The 16,545-nt window shown below is 46.3% G+C and overlaps 1 protein-coding gene across 5 annotated transcripts in view; it reads left to right on the top strand.

The window, feature by feature from the left end:
• FRMD4B (FERM domain containing 4B) overlaps positions 1 to 11,409 on the top strand; it is a 135,957-nt gene extending 124,548 nt beyond the window's left edge. For all 5 annotated transcript variants that reach the window (XM_054216189.1, XM_054216191.1, XM_054216188.1 and 2 more), the window contains 6 exons: positions 3,080 to 3,136; positions 4,466 to 4,613; positions 5,852 to 5,977; positions 6,747 to 7,552; positions 8,130 to 8,262; positions 9,681 to 11,409. In XM_054216189.1, the coding sequence (XP_054072164.1) occupies positions 3,080 to 3,136; positions 4,466 to 4,613; positions 5,852 to 5,977; positions 6,747 to 7,552; positions 8,130 to 8,262; positions 9,681 to 9,801 (1,391 nt within the window). In that variant the 3' untranslated portion in view covers positions 9,802 to 11,409. The remainder of the gene's footprint in view (positions 1 to 3,079; positions 3,137 to 4,465; positions 4,614 to 5,851; positions 5,978 to 6,746; positions 7,553 to 8,129; positions 8,263 to 9,680) is intronic.
• Positions 11,410 to 16,545: the final 5,136 nt, after the last annotated feature.

Below are 16,545 nucleotides of genomic sequence, written 5' to 3'. Positions count from 1 at the left end.
AAGAGATGCAATTGCTGCATCTGATAGGATAAGTGCACTGCTTACAGGCTGAGGGCAGAATAAGCTGCAGTTTTAGGAACAAGTGGAGACTCGTTCCAGCACCAGGTAGGGACGGAAGGTGCTGTGCTTAGAAAGGCTGGCAGGAGCATCTCAGCCGAAACTGGTATGGTGTCTTAATTCTTAGTGTGTTGGGTGCAGTTGTATGTCTGAGCTGCCATGTGCAAGATCTCTCTCCCTTCCCTTCCGCAACGCTACAGTTCGAGCAAAAATAGAGCCCGTGAGTTTTTCTACAAGATCAAGGAAATAAGGATCAAAGACTCTGCTTCTTGATTAAAAATTACTGATTTCTGGGAAGGCATAAGCAAAGTTCAAGAGTTTATAAATGCGAGTAGTGTCAAATAGATTTTTGACTAAAGGTATTTGCCATTGATGAGCACAGTGAAAGCAGATACCCTTGGCCCCTCCATTCTGAAAGTGTGATTTTTCCTGAGGAGGTGAGGTGTTTTGCTGTTTCATAGGATAAAGTATGGAAACTTGCTAGTATCCCAGCCAACTGAAGGAGTTTGGGAGTAGTAAAACCTCATAGGTATTGCAGGCTTTTCTAGTTTCCACAGTGATTAACAGTTTTAGGATATGTTTTACTTCTCCCATCTGTGGAAAATATATATGGATAGTTGTTAATGTTTAATTGATTTCTTTTTTTCCCTTTGTCCCAGAGGAAATGCTGTTTTGTGGGGTTTTTCCTGGGAATTGCCGGGTGGGAAAGAGAATGCAAGGTTTTTATGCTGTTTATATTGATACCCTTTTACTGACCCTTGAGGTGAGACCTCTTGCCAACATGTGTTTTCCCCGGAGGAGACCCTTCTCCTGTGTGCTCCCAGGTTTCTGTTGGGGATCCCATTCCCATTGAGAGCTTGGTTTGGATTCTTACCCAGCACAAACCACGGCAGCACTGGGCTATCCATCATCACAAAGTGCTTATTCCGAAAGGCTGATGATCACTACTTAATGTGGCCCAGCTAGTTCCTGATTGACAGAGATGAGGAAAACATCTGTTTTTCCAGCGTCTTGCTCACCAATCCGGATACTAATTGTGGGAGGTCCTGTATTACCTGGAGCACGTGATGTGTAGTGACGACCAGGAAGCCACTGAAGACCCGTGAGGCAGCATCCGTGCACAGTCACTGCTCTTTGTTGCAGGCAGTTTCTTGCCCTGTTGTGCAAACAAGCAACTTAGGAGTTGGTCCTTATACATTTAGGCCATAATTTTGCAACAGTTGATGTATGACATCCTTGTTTGCTGTCTGGGAAGGTGGACACAGCCAGACAGGACTAGACTCTGTGTGTTGGAGGGTCTCACTGCAGGTGGGGACTGCAAGACAGCAAATAGTTAGCCAGCAATGTTAGCTGTGTTCCCTTTCCGTTCCTGGCTCTTACACTGCAGTGTGAATATGTTTACATAGAGCAGAACTGTCATCTGCTTCAATAATTGATTTTTGTGTGTAACCTTTTCACCGTCGCTCTCTGTACTTTCGGGCTCAAGGTACAAGGTTTCGGAAGGCTGAGCCATGATGAGTCATTTGCATCTGTAAATTTGGGGAATGACTTGTTGGAAATAACATGTTAAATAGTAACACTGATTTATTGAATCAAACCATAGCTGTTTTCTTCCCAAATCCCAAGGGATGGGAAGTGAAGGAAATACTGGACTGTCTCCTGCTTCTCGTGTTCCACTCTCCCTTTCCATTGCTTCCTCTGTAGCCCAGAGTTTCTTCAACTTTTGCAGGGAATTGCAGAGATCTAGGATTTAAATTCAGAGCTCCCACATACGTCAGCATTGCAGACCCCACAGGAATCCAGCTGCGTAGCTTTAGACTGGATGTTTTTTTTCTCTAGATAGGTTTTTTTTCCTCCTTGCACTGGGCCCAGTTTCATATTTCACCACCATGTGGTCAAATTCATGGGAATAAGCTTCCCTGAAGCTTTTTCCCAGTGTCGGGTTGCAAGCAGAGCTGCAGCCCATCCTCGGTGGTCTGACAAGTCCTCTCAGGGCCGGGGCCAGCCCTCATCTTTTGCTGTTCTTGAGAAGCTGCTCTGTTTTACCGAGTTCTTGTAACCAGACCTTTCCTCGCAGCAAAGTGTGACACCGAGGGAGCAACGTACATTGTGTATGCTCGTGATGAGCGATGGAGGAAGCAGGTGTGATACACAACGTGTCTGCCGCCATCGTCTTTTCTTGCTTCGTCTCTCTTGCATGGAGATTCATGTAGGCTTTTCACCCCATCAACACCGTGTCTTGCCAGAAACGGCCTAGGAACAGATTCTTTTTCCCTGGGTTAATTATCTCTTGTGCTGCTTTTTATCACCAGCCTAATTTCTCTGCCACTGTTGGTCTATTCTAAACTTTAGCAAGGAACAAGTGGTAATGTGCAATATCAAGGTGAGAGGACAGCTTTACCTGCAGTAAAGCACTTTGAATAAATAACAAAACATAAAAGAAACAGAAAAAAATTGCAGTGCCCGTACAACAGTTACTGCTCTCTGCATTCTTGGAATTTGCAATAACTTGATTGAAATCAGTGGGGATTATTCTGGATTGATACTAATTTAATTGAAACAGAATTTGCATGCTGATGAAACATTCAAAAGTGAATGCCAAATTTCAAAAGGCATTTCGTACCTACCTGGTGGGATTTCATGTGTACCTAGAGGAGACTGGATGCTAGCAGCCAAGATCTACATGTCTCTGTAGGCTCCTGACTCCTATTGAAGCACCAAAACACCCTGTGAGATCTGTTGGAAGTTGGGTGGAAGACACCTTTGTAAACCTTGGCCTGATTCCTGCTGCAGTTGAAAAAAATCTCCTTTACGTAGGCAGGTTGCTGAACTGCAGTGAGCACAACTAGGTCATGGTTGTACTCCAAAGCAGGGCTGTCTTCAGGCTGTTGAGGGCTAAAGCATACAGATTGTAGTGTTACAAGTAGCAGCTGTCTCTGAAGCTGAAGAAAATAAACTGTATGTGATATTTGGAAATTAATGTTGGGTCTCCTATGCTTAAAGTACTTGTTTTCATTCACAGATGATATAATTCCATCTGAGAGCAGCTCCCTGTCCGATACAACCACCTATGATGATGGTATGTTCCTTATCTTTTTCTTCCTATGAAGTGTGCTTGTTCAGAGACATTCCTTTGATTTAATCTCCTTTAGCCACCATGTTTTGGTGGCATTCCATGACAAATTACTTTATAGTGGAGGAGAAAAGACTTAACCAGGAATGTCGGTCTTCGTAATGGGTTAATTACTGAAAGTGTCTGCTCTGTGAGCTGATCTGAGTTGTCTTTAGAGAAGGTGATTGGTTTTAACGTGCCCAGCCTGTGAGCTGAAGGCTTTGAATTTCAAACAAATATTTCATCCCTAGGACCTGGCCAGAGGCAGATGAGTGGCTGGAGGAGGTACGAGCTGGGAGGATTTGCCCAGCTCTTCTGTCCTCACAGCTACTCTAAAACTTACAAAAAAGTAGAATAGGCACAAATATTAACGATCGGTTTGTGTTTATCTGTTACCTAGCGAGCCTGCATCTTGCATGGGTATGGTGTTTGCTCAGCTTACTCATTTCACACCCACACCCACAGACACACACATTCACGCCCTGTTCCACAAGGTGGAAAGGACTTGGCTTGCCTCTCCCTTCAACTGGATAATCATCATCTGGGGACAAACATTATCTAAATTGTTACTCACTTTTCAGTTACGGCCTGATTCTGATCTTAGTTTGTCCTAGTTTTAGACTTGTACAACCCATCTTGTGCTTTAATATGGAGTAACACCTGATTCTTGCTTGTAGAAGTAGAGCCAGCGCTTCGGCTTCTGAAAGTGTTCTCTGTGATGCTCGTCCTGCATTTATATGTATTAGTTGGAGTTTCCTCTTGACTCTGATGGGACCTGGGTTGTGCCCTAAGCAAAGCGAGAGCAAGGATCAAACCAGCGTCTTCCCAATTGCCTTCAGCCAAATTCGTCTGTCAGTTGTCTTTTGCTCATTCAGTCGCTTTTGAAGTCAGTCCTTTTTAGGTTGTGTTCCAAAACTAATTCTTAAAATGTCATTTTCAAGTAAAGACCTGGAAGGTGAGGGAGAGGAACTGGCTTTTGCAGAGGCTGAGCTTGCCTGCGCGGCTCTGGGAGGGATCGGGCTGCAAACAGGTGTTTTCCCAAGGAAGTTCCACTTTGGTCTGGCACAGTCCCAACCTGGGTGTAGTAACCATAGGAGTCGGTGCTGCTGAGATCTGTACGAGCCTCCACGATGTCCTGTCTGTGTGGAGGAGAGCTCGGGGCAGGCAGGAGAGCCCTTCTAGATTCACGGCTTGTCTCTGTAGTGCAAAGTGTTTCTGCTTTAGGGGCCACAGATTTGCATATAGGGCAAAAATATCAAGGATTTTGCTAACAAAATACGCATTCCTTTCCAACAGTCAGTGAATCGCTTCCTGTGCCAGCACAGAGACCCAGCTCTGCGCAGCTTTCTCCAAGGCTTCCTCCACCAAAGTCCCTCGGGGTGGAGAGGATTCACCTTAGAAAGTCATCCATAAACGAGCAGCTCTTGGAAACCAGACACTCCAGGTAGGGCTCGTCTCGCTGCCACCGTGCTCTCCGCCTTGCTGCCGTGAGCTCCGTCTTGTCCCTGCCAAGGCTTCTGTTACTACAGGCACTCCAGCGGAGCCTGCTGCCTCCACACTCCTCTGCCATTGCAGGATTTGGTGATGGGAGCTAAATTTCCTGTTCAGTAACAAAAGTGTAGATAAGTATGTATAAGTAGTTGTCATGGTCTCTGAAATTGTAGGGTAGTGTAGTCTTTGTGAAGGAGGTTTGAGACGGGTGAGAAATTTAATAGCAAGGGCTGTATTTAAGGAATTGCTCATGCCCACCAGTACTGTCACCCTTTGTCTCCATTTCTGTGGTTTGTTTTTAGTATTATTTAAACAACTTGTAGTTTTCCTGATGACTGTGTTCAATGGCTTCAGATAGCACCAAACCATACCCATCCCTCCAGATGGGATTGGTATTTCAGCAGGTACCGTTGTCAAAGCATACAGAATTCGCTTAAGTCCTGATGGGCAATTCGCCATGTGAGAGCAGAGTTACTGGGGTTCAACTAGCTACCACCATAGTGCCAGCTGCAGTGGCTGGCTGTGGGGTTCCTGCATGTATCTGTGGGATTTGGGCACTTTCTGAGCTAGAACAAGGGTTCCATGGGGTGCGTTGGTAGCAGCAGCTCTACTGGTGGTTGTGTGATCATGTTCTGTGGGTCTGATGTGCTGCTGGTTGTTCTCTCTGTAAGGACTCCTGCTGATCTTGATATTTCTTGGACTGTGTCTTGCTTGAGCAAGCTGTTGAAAGCAAGCTGGAGTGTTTTTGAAGTTTTGGGCATTGTCATGTCGTTGCATTTTTTTCGGCTGTCCGTCAAGATAAGCAGAAGAGTCTTCCACATGATGTTTAGAAGTTGAATTACAGCCATATGTAACCCTTTAGCTGTGATGCGCTTCACTTTAAAACCTGATTGCTTTGCTTTTCTGTTACTTGCTGTGGCTCTTCTGCTTCATAATTCTGTCCTTTGGCACCAGCTTTTCCTACCTGTGAGGGCCTCCCTTGCTGTGGTGCCCCTGTGAGCCACAAAAAGGGATTGAATTTTTCTTCCCTGTATAACAAATATGTTCTTTATATGGGAAGTATATCCAGTTACACCCTTACCTGCTTTTTATGCTCTTAGTTTTATTTCTTCGAGACTTAGGGTGCACATATTCTGTGTGCTGTGACTTGCATGTCGTTTAACCTATCTGGGGTTATCCCCTTCATTACAGGGACCCGCTTTCGACTCACAGCAGTCCTTACCGAACCCTGGACCGGCCGCCCCAGCCCCACGGAGGGAGAAGCATGCCTACCACCCCCGTGCTCACACGCAATGCCTACAGTAGCAGCCACTTACAGTAAGGAGACTTTAAATGTGATGTCCGTCCTAAACACTTGCAAGATAGACAGAATTTATTTTATGGTTCCTTTGTAGCCTCATTTTCTAACAAAGTGAGGCTTATGAAATTGTATTGTCCATCAGCTAGTGGTCTCCCCACAAAAACTTGTGCGCGAGCTGACAGATGTCCGTGGATTACGTTCCTACAAGCCTCCTGAAAAAGTGGCCAGATAGAGGCGAGAGATCGCAATTAGTGCCCTTGCTGTGGGAAGAGAGCTGCAATGTGAGCTCACCTGTGTTATTAGACAGCTGAGAAGCCGGGCTGGGGAAGGAGAGATGCTATAAATCTTAGTGTTATGAAGAGCTCATGGTTTATTTGGCTGGGGTAATGCAGCCTTGAGAGACAGAGCTACAGGAAACCCATCTTCCCATGTGCTGCTCCTAGTTCAGTTCCTTGTGTAGACTCTACCTACATAAAAACTGTGAGAGCCGCCTTGTAAATCATTCAAAAATGTGAGTGTGTGAGCTTTGCATGTATCCCTGTCACAGATTAACCTTGCTCACCACGATAGATTTTTATGTAAGAGGTCTCCTACTGTGGCAGCAAATCTAAAACTCAGCCACGCTGAATTTCTTGTGATGCAGATATTCTTTGTGGAAAGCAAAGACTGTGTGTGTATTGTGCTTTGGGGAGGCGGCGTGCCTGACTTGCCCGTGCGTGCTCTCTCCAACTCTGTGTGTGTTTGCCTGTGACTGCCTTTAACCCACCGACATCTGTGTTGTTTCAGGCCAGATGTTTCCCCGCACCATTGCCGGCAGCGCAGCGGAAGCCTGGAATCCCAAACCCACCTGCTGTCCGAGACTCCTGCTGAAAAGGCAGCCTTCACCCTCTCAAAGTCCCAGCGAAGCAGCAGCACAGAGATCCTCGATGACGGATCATCCTACACTAGCCAGTCAAGCGCAGAATATTACTGTGTGACACCTACTCCCAACCCGTATTATACTACTCAGACGCTCGACAACAGGACCAGGGGTCGAAGACGGTCAAAGAAACATAACATTTCTGCTGCAAATTCAGGAAGTATGCCAAATCTTGCTCAGAAGGATGTCCGCAATGGTGTCTACCACAAAAGTCAGGAGCAGCCTTCTTCTAGCTACTATATTTCTGGATACTCCCCATACACCGAATCTGATGTTTATTACAATGGAGGATATGTTTATGAGAGTGATACGGAGGGACAGTACAGTGTCAATCCTTCCTATCGCTCATCGGCACATTATGGATATGACCGTTACAGGGAATTCAGGTCTTACCATGAGGATGAAGTGGACAGAGTACCGCACAACCCATATGCAACCCTAAGGCTTCCAAGGAAGCAAGTTGCTAAAACGGAGCATATAACCAAAAACATTCACAAGGCCTTAGTAGCAGAGCATCTCCGTGGTTGGTACCAACGTGCCTCCAGTCAAAAGGAACAGGGTCATAGCCTGCAGGCGGGCTTTGAGTCTGACAGAGGATCTCAAAGGAGTTTGGGCTTTGCTGGTCTGCAGGTGCCGTGCTCTCCTAGCAGTCGAGTGTCATCTTTCTCTTCGGGTAATGTCTGATTTCTTCTATGCTTAAGTGTTTTTGTAAGTCCCTGCATCAACTTCTGCCCCCCTCCTCTGCCTCGTTGATGTCAGCAGAGTAGAAGTCAGGCTAGAGCTCTGTCCTTAAAGGTAGAAGAGGAACTGAATAGGAACTACTTGTTCCAAGCTTGGGAAGAAAGACTTGATTGTTGCCTTCTCCTGTGGGTAAAACTGCCTTTTACTCTCTGCAAGTGCAGTAGTCCAAAAAAAAGCACAGCGCCATATGGCTTTCAAACAGGCGTGTTTACCTGTGGAAAACTTCATGCCATGTAAATGCAGTTGCTGTGGTGGCTTCCAAAATACAGTGCAATGAGCATCACTGAATGGGTCAAAGTCTTCTTAAAGAGATTCCCAGGCTCCAAAATACCACCCTCCCAGTGCTTTCCTCCCTACAGGGCTTGTAAATCATATTTTGTGTTTGCATTGTCTGCTTGAGTGTCCTGCAGAAACCCGTAGAGATCGCTAATGAGAATTGTCTCATTTGTCTTAGCTGATTTATCTGGAGAAAGATCTAATTTGCTGTAATTTTTTTTGTTTAATTCCAGCATCTTCTGCAAACGCTGCAGGGAACTGGCGAAACCCACTTGCACTGGGACTTTCAGACTACGATTCGTTGTCTCATTCCTCTTATGCCAGCTGTTACGGGAATGTTTATGGCAACCTTCCTTTGCAGAGCAGGTGAGTTTAGAGCATATCCAGAGTTCTCTGCCCTTCCTCCTGCAATTCACAGGCTGTTAAAACTTCTGAGGAAATCAACTTGATTTCAAAGGGCCAGGATGAAGAGTAATTATAAAATTGACTTTGTGAGAGCGAGTCCTCTCTGTGTGAAGCAGATGAGCTGTACCACTACTAACTGTTCCACCAATATTCGAGGAAGGGGGAAGCGCTCATAGTGAAGGATGAACTCATTTGTTGCACAGCCTTTTCCTCTGGCTGGCGCTGGACCATCGAAGGTCTCGCTCTCTCTGGTGGCTGCGATGCTCGGAGCAGTGTTGAGTCCCTCTCGCCCCCTGTGACAGGAGGTCTCTCCTGCCACCCCATCAGCAGTCCAGCAGGACACAGTCCTGTTGTGTTTCTGAAGCTGTAGTGCCTGTGCCGATAAACTTCTGGAAAAACAAGGAAAGGAAACGTGTCTCTTCAGCCTCATGTCTGAGTGCTGGTGTTCAAAGCCGATACCCCATCTGCCAAGATCATCTCACTTGGATGTTCCTAGGTCCCACTAGGAACCAGGCGGGACATGCTGCTCGTGGGGGCTCTCATGAGGACTGCGGGAGCCCAGGGTCTGCTTGATCCTTCCAGAAATTCGTGCAGCTCTCTTGCTGCTTCTACTTGGTGTTTTCAGTCTCTTCCCCCCATTATCCTACGTCGGCCGTTCCCAGTGAGAACCGAGACCTCCTGGCCAGGGAAAGGCCCTGGCCCCACAAATGCTGTCACATTTAAGTACGCTTACGCTAAGTGTAGCCAGCTGTAGGAAGTACCCCATCTTTGTGTCTGCTGCTTCATGGGTTGCAGCTTGTGCTTGCTGCCAGGCTGACTTGCATGAAATTAATGAATTTTTAATTTTGTTTGTTTTAAAATAAATGAAAGTGTAAGGAAAGATACAAAAGCTTTCAGCTACATCCTTGTTTCTAAGCCAAATGCCATGGGCTTTTTTTATTGCAGTCATTTAGAAGATCTACTTGTAACAGTGTTTAAAAATACAGGTTTTGCTAAATCCTTCCTACAGTTAGGCTTTGGAAATTCTGTTTATTTTGGCAGCTTTTTCTATATAAGGTTTATTAGCTATTAATTTTCCATATTGTGAATCACTTGTCTGATCGTTCATCTGTTTCATTTTCTATTTTAATGCGATTATGGCAAACGAGCAATCAAATACGCTCTACAGTCCTGACAATTCTGAGCAGCTGAGATCCTGTCGCACACAATTTATCTGATTACAGCACCAAAACTGGGTTTGTGTTTGGGTGCAGATTACACTGGGGTTGAAGTCACAATAACCAGCATTACTTAAAAGCCCGCGGGGGTTGCGTGAGTTTGTGCAGTTTGGGGATTCCCCTCGGCTCTCGCTGGTCCCTGATGCCGTGTCTCTCTTACAGAGCCTACGCGGAGACAAGCCAGCTGGGTGGTGAGGATGAGAGCCGCTTGGAAGACGACTTGCACAGCAACGAGCAGAGGTTATTCTGGCATGAGGATTCAAAGCCCGGGACGCTCGTGTAGACCTGCCTTCGTACCCTTGCATGCCTTGCACAAAACGCTGTGACCCCCAGGCAGATCTCGGGGGCAACTTCCAAACCGAACAAGAAAAGGAAGCGGGCTGTTTCGCTGGGAAAGGTTAAATTCAGCATTGAGAGACTGTAGCAAAACGGTAAAGTCTTACCACGAATGGCGTTCCTTTGTGAATCCGGATAGCCTACGCGAGCAAGAGCAAGCCACAGTTTAATCCTTGACTAGATGCAGCACTTGGTTGAAGTATTTATATTCAGCAAGCACTTTTTTGGAAGATTGGAAGATGTTGAAGGCAAACCTCAGAGGAAAAAAAATAAATGTGAAAAAGAGACTCTTATGAAAAAACCAGGAATTCTAGGAGCACAATTCTGATGTCTGAAAGAAGAAGAAATGAAAACTGATACTGCCATGGCTTATGGTGACCTGGAAGGACATTCGTAAGCTTATGAAGGATAGATACTGTGTGTGTGTGAGGCAAAGGATGACTTAATCAGTATTGGAACATTACTTGAAGGAAGGCTGGATTTTATTTTTTTTTTTATTATGGAGGTTTGAGTGAGTTTATCCAATTTTTGGGGTGTCGTTAAGAGTGTTTGTTAGCACCACGAGCAAGTTCTGGAAAGAAAAGAATTTGCTGACACAGTACGTCTTGTAAAACTGTAGGCAGTTGTGGGGTTTTGGAAACAGAAGCAGTAAACTTTGAACTCTTTTCCATGATAAAATGTAATTAATAACCTCCCATTTAATGACCTTTTCCATGGTACAACTTCACTGTGCGGAGGAGTAGGCAAATTTTCTCGGTGGTTGCTCAGTGACCCCCCGTTCGTCGGGTGACGGTGACATTTTGCTCTGCCTCAGTGAATCGAGGATCCACGGTGGGGAGCTCCGGTGATCACCCAGCAAACAATTGGATTGTACCGGCCAGTATTTTAAGGTGGATGCGAACACAAACAGGCAAGTGGGTGCCTTAAAATGAGGGGCATTAGGGCTGTACCATGAGTCATCTGAACCGCCAGGTGCGTTGCAAAGTCACTAAGTGACAGAACAGCATTTTCACGGAACCATTTGTGTAGGGGAAAAAAAAAGTGCGACTGCAGTCTTGATCTAAGAGGGATAAACCTACCTCACGTCGTCCATCTGTAGGAACAAATTGGCATGGGTTATCTTGCGTGATTTCCGACGAGTCGTTTGCGTTCAGTAAAATCTCTTTCGTTTCTCAGCTGTACTGTGCTTCAGGATTCCGTAAATGGTGCTCTTTTTCTTTTATACAAAGGATTAGTTACACCTTGTTCATATTGTGAATAGAAAAGTTTCTGATAAACTTTTTTGACGTTTTTTACCAATATTCCAGAGCATGTAATATATACAGAAGAACACACTTGTTAAGCTGGTACTTAGTCGTTTGTATTATTAGAGTCGCGATTTGGAATTAAACAAACAAAAACAAAATAAAAAATAACTTATTTCCTTGTTTTTTGCATATTTGTATAGCCTACTAGAAATGCGAAAGCTCTTTTTGCTTATTCTTTTACTACTTCTGAATTTTTTAGACCTATTATTTTGTATAGGTCAATAAACTAAAAAGTGTGCTTACCAAAACCACTTCAGCATTCCTCCTGTTTCTACTTGAGTGCTTGGAAAAGTGCAGTGTGTGTTATTTCAGGGCTTTAAAGTAAGAGAGAGTAAATCACCGCGGTCTGATTTCTTTTGGCCTGCATGTTAGGTTGGGTGCAGAGGGTCAGTGGCCTCGCCCGGGGGAAACTTGGCACTTCAGACTCTCCCGAAAAACGTCTGTAAATCTGAATTTGGGATGGTGCAAGGGGAGGGAGGAGTGGTGCTCTTTCAGCATCCCTGCAGGACGGTCACTGTCCCTGGACCTGCTGCCCAGCCTCAGCTCGGCAGCCGTGCACAGACAGAGGTGGCCTCACGTTTCTGGAAATGCTTCTTGCTTATCTGTCCTTGCACCTAAAAATTGCTGCAGCCTTTCCCGTTCAGAGCGTGGCTCTTGGGGTTTGTGTTGCTCATCTGCTGGGTCCTCTTTTGGGCTTGTGCCCTCTGAGACACCCACCTTTCTGGAGGAGGGACTTGGCTTCTAGGTGTGCAGCTCCTTTTGCACCCTGGTCATCAAGCAGTTGGGGTTGTTACATCTCACTCATTTTTTTTTTGAGTCATTTGTCATTTCCTATGTCTTGTGGCATCCATAAGCTTCACCACTCCCACTGAATGTTATGCTTGTTTCTGGGTTGCTGGTGACGATAGACGTTAACAAGAACTTGTAGATGTGCACACTAAAAGTACTCCCATGTCACCATACTTTTCTGTTTCTCCAAGTAGTTTTTGAGGTTTCTCTGTTTGCAGGTTCTTCATTCCTTGAGTCGTGCTTGCTGCTGTTACAGAACATCGGTGTTTTGAGCAGGAAGCTGACTGGTACGAAGTCCAATTCCTTACCCAGAACTAATGGTGTCGGTGCAGGCTGGCGGTTATTTATCAGCGCTTTCAAAGCTTTTTGTTTAAAAAAGGAAATGAGGTGCGTGACAAGGTCTGTGCCCCATTTAAAGCGTTGTTTGCATTCCTTTGTTTTAATGCCGTAGCCATTGAGTTTTGTATTGGCTTTTCTGTTGGTGTTCAGGATTTAGCTTAGTCTAACACATCCGTGTTGGCACAACGCTGGCACTTGGCCTGACCTCCTGGCTTGCTCAGACAGGACCAGGACAGTTGGATATTACTGAGAAGATGGGAATTTGAGGTGGGTTTGGGATGAGGTTTGCTGCATCTGGGGAGATTGGGCATAAAACCTCGGAGCCTGCTTGTACCTTCCAGTAGGCAAGAACTCAGCTGCAGAGGAGCTGGAAATCCAAGAGCAGGAGCGTGGCAAGTGCAGCACTTGTCACCCCTCTTGTCGTTCTCTGCATGCCTGGCCCTGCAAGAGTTGTGCTCTTAGAAACTTCTACGAAGGGTGGAGGTACAGAATGAAGAAGGAGGCCCAGAAAAGGAGAGAATAAGAAGATTCAATTTCTCAGATGTTGCCTGGGGCAGGTAGCAAAGGGCTGGGGTCGGCCTTGGGTGGCACAGGGAGGGAGAGGGAGGACACAATGTCCCCATGGACACGGGACATGGACATGGACAAGGGAGCTGACAATGCTGTGCTGCTTGGGCAACACCTGATTTTTGCCAGTTGTTCCCCAGGAACCTTAACTTTGCCTTTTGCAGACCTCCTGCTGACAATGTGGCACTGCATTTCTGGAGGGGTGGTTCGGTGCATGTGCGTGGCTGTTCACAGAGGCCAGGTCTGGATAATGCAGCTGAAGAGGTAATAAAGACACACTTGTGTAACTTACCGTATTTGTTCACAGCTCAAATACAAATTACCTGTGCTCGCTTTCAATTGCGACCTCCTCTGTGCTTTCTGCTGCTTAACCACAGCCCAGGATTAGTGAGGACATCTAGTGCCTGACCAGCAGAACTGAAGAGCCTTCCTGCTTCTTGTACTCCTCTCCAATCCTTCCTGCCCCTTCCACTTTGAAGAAATATTTAGAAATTCTTATTTAGTGTGATCCAGAACAATCCCACAGGCCTGCAGCGTCACGAATGTCTCTTCTCTTTAGAAGGCAGAAAATGCCTTCTAAATGATGAGATGAGAGTGTGGAGGGGAAATAAAAGCCCACGTAAAACGGCATGTAGTGGATCATTTCTGAGTGCTTTTCAGTTGAGGGATGAAGAAGAAAAACCAGTCCTTGCCAGGAGTCCTTAAAAAGGCATTAGGGCACTGTGCTAAAATAAGCCGTGCCTGATGTTTTTAATTGCCGCCTGCTTTTTCTCTGCTGTTTTGACCAGAAATACTCCGAGATGTGGGAGGACAAACTCCCGTGGGAGCTGCTGCAAGCCCTGGGGGAGGCTGGTGTCGGACATTCCTGCGGCACAGGGACGAGGAGGGATGAGGCTCAGACCCGCAGCCCCCTCCCCTAACGCGGACAGATCGTTAAAGTCAAAAATCTTTAACGTGCACCCGAGCACACGTATATGAAACTTGTCGGCCAAGGTGACTCAATGCGTGATGTGACTCTTGCAGGTTTCTGCTGACTTTTCACTTATGATCTTGGACTTGTTCAGCTTCAATGCGAGCGGGGCTGGGGCAGTTTTGTACACAGCAAGGCTGCGTGGCTCCAGGGCTGGGTGAGAAACCTCCACCGTGACCCAGCCAGTCCGGAAACGTTTGTAGGAGATCCTAGAAAGGCTGAAGGTTTGCTCCATCTCCTGGGCTTTGGGGATTAATGCAGGAGAGCCACTTCTGCAGGCGGGGAGAAGCTCCCCGTCACTGCACTTGCCTGGCAATTTATGGGTAAATTCACCCCTTTCCTAGGAAGATTTCTGCTTTCCACACCACTCTTACATCTCCTTTGTGCTTTTCTATCATATTTAATAAATATGGTAGAAATAATATGAAAGATGGTAGAATAAATAAGGTAGGAACCTGAGAATTTCAGCTATAGCAAGGCCTTTACACAAATACTGGAATCTATCAAATTAAAGTAAATAGGAGCAAACTTTTAATTTTGTTTATTAATTTAAGTCCAATTACCTGTTCTCCGTGGACTTTTCATTTTCCTAGGGATCTTGTGCCAGGGGAAAATCTCTGTGTCCTTAGGACTGTTTTATCTCGTTGGTAACAGAAACTTCCCAGAGTGGTTTTCAAATTACTTTTTGCAGCTGTTTGAGATAAATACAGTGGGGGGGGGTGGTGGGAATAAATCTTATTTTGCAAATGTGTGAAGAGATAAACTGTGCTGTGTGGGGTTTTTTTTTTCTCATTGTGCTGTGCTGGGCATTGAGTCTCTCCCTGCCGTGTCCCAGGCTCTTGCCCTTGCTCTTCTCCTGCTGAAGGCACCAGGCTGCGGGCACCGACTGCAGGGAGAGCCCCGCGGTGTTCCTCGGGTCGGTCGGGGAGAATCTGGCTTTGCAATCGAGTGAAGCAATGAACTTGTTTGTATAGAGCAGGGGAAGGGGACCTACAGCTCTCATCTGGGGGCAGCCCACGTTTTCCCCCATAATGCACCTTCATGAGAATCAGTTAGCATTTGGGTTTATGTAATTTGGGTAACTCTGCAGATACGGATGTTTGCTGTTTCACCAAGCAGTGAGAAAATGGGCCTTTGTGCGGGTATAGATGACGTTGCTGGGGCAAGGGATGAGGTTGCATGTGGCATCTGTTCATGTTTTCAGGTATCAGGTACAATGGATTCTGCGGTGGCTGGTGTTTCCAGAACTGCTCCTCGCCCACACCAGTGTCTGGTTGGTACTTTGGAGTCTCTGGTCTCGAAACCTGACCCCGCCATTGGGACCTCAGAGCTGACCCCACCCTAGGCCTGCAGAGAGGAAGAGGAGGCAATTGTACGTTTGCTGTCTTGTTGTCCACCCTCTTTCCCTCCTGTTTAACTCTCTCCTCCACCTGCCCTGTCCTGTCACAAATTGGCCAAGCGCCCTCACATGCCAGGACAGCGTGTCCGCAGTGTCCGGCTGAGCTTTCCAAAGAAAACACTGTCTCCCATTCCCAGCATCGCTGTGATGCCCACAGTACCACTGGGTAAGGGTGGTGTGACACCCTGTCTGAGGCACAACCCCCTGCCTTGTCTGCAGGACCTTCCCCTTCCCCTCGTAGCTGTCAGACACAGATTCAAGACCACATGGATCATCTCCTGGGGCAGGATTTATCATCAAAGACAATTACCCCATGCTCTGATGCAGCAAGTCAAACCTGATGTGATGCTTCCTCCTTGGAAGAAGGGACAATGTGAGTTGTGGTCAGTGGTGATAGCCCAGGAGGATGTCAGGGCCTTCATGAAAGAGAAGCAAGACCTTTAACAAGAAGCAGCTCCTTGTCATCCATCCAACTTTGTTATCCGTGTCTGTCCATCATGAAGGGAATCGCCATAAATCTTTCATCAAGTCCTTGACTCCAGAGGGATGCGCTCCATCTCCCAGGGCATCTCCTGCCCATCTGAAGTGCAGCAGGCATGAGTCTCAATTTATATTTAATCGTTAGAGTGTCATCGAAGAGCTGCAGATGGAGAAGATTTGCAGCCAGCCAGGGCTCAGCTGGAGTAACTCTAGAAGAAACCCTTCCACCTGTTCCTGGGGTGAGGTTAGGGAAGGACGTGCCCTGCACATACATAACAAAATCGCCACGTGGCCTTGACAGCATCATTGCCTGCCGGCACGTTTTAGCGGCAGGTTGATACGAGGTATGGGGCTGTGACAGGTTTGAACGCTGTAAAAGAGACACCTTATGTTTAATGTGAAGGGTGACATTGTTTCCTAGAATGACTCCGTTTCTTACCATATCTGATCTGGCTTGTGCTGAATTCAGTGTTTCATATAAATGTGGAGACTATCGCTCATTCGAAAGGTGATGATGATGGCTGTTGCTCCCACAAGAGTCCTTGGTGTGGTGTCATAACAGTTCTGATTTAATAGTACTGCTGTGCACCATTGGGAGGGAAACTATAAATTTGGCTGAAAAGGGGAGAGGGCATTTTAAATTTTAATTCTAGCTACTGGTGTTAGTGGGAGGCTTTTGTCGCTCTTGAGGCTCTACCATGCAAACCCAGAGCATCGTTAAATCATAAGAATAAAGGTGGAGTTAATAGTAAATAATAGATAAATTGGATATGCTGCCACAGGTAGGTTCTTGTGCAGACTGCGTGGGGAATGAATGTCTTCTCCGAGGGTCTGAGCTTG

This window comes from Rissa tridactyla, chromosome 10 (assembly GCF_028500815.1).
Source record: "Rissa tridactyla isolate bRisTri1 chromosome 10, bRisTri1.patW.cur.20221130, whole genome shotgun sequence".
Classification (NCBI taxonomy): domain Eukaryota; kingdom Metazoa; phylum Chordata; class Aves; order Charadriiformes; family Laridae; genus Rissa; species Rissa tridactyla.
The sequence above is the reverse complement of the archived record's forward strand: the minus strand, read 5'-3'. Positions and strand labels throughout refer to the sequence as shown.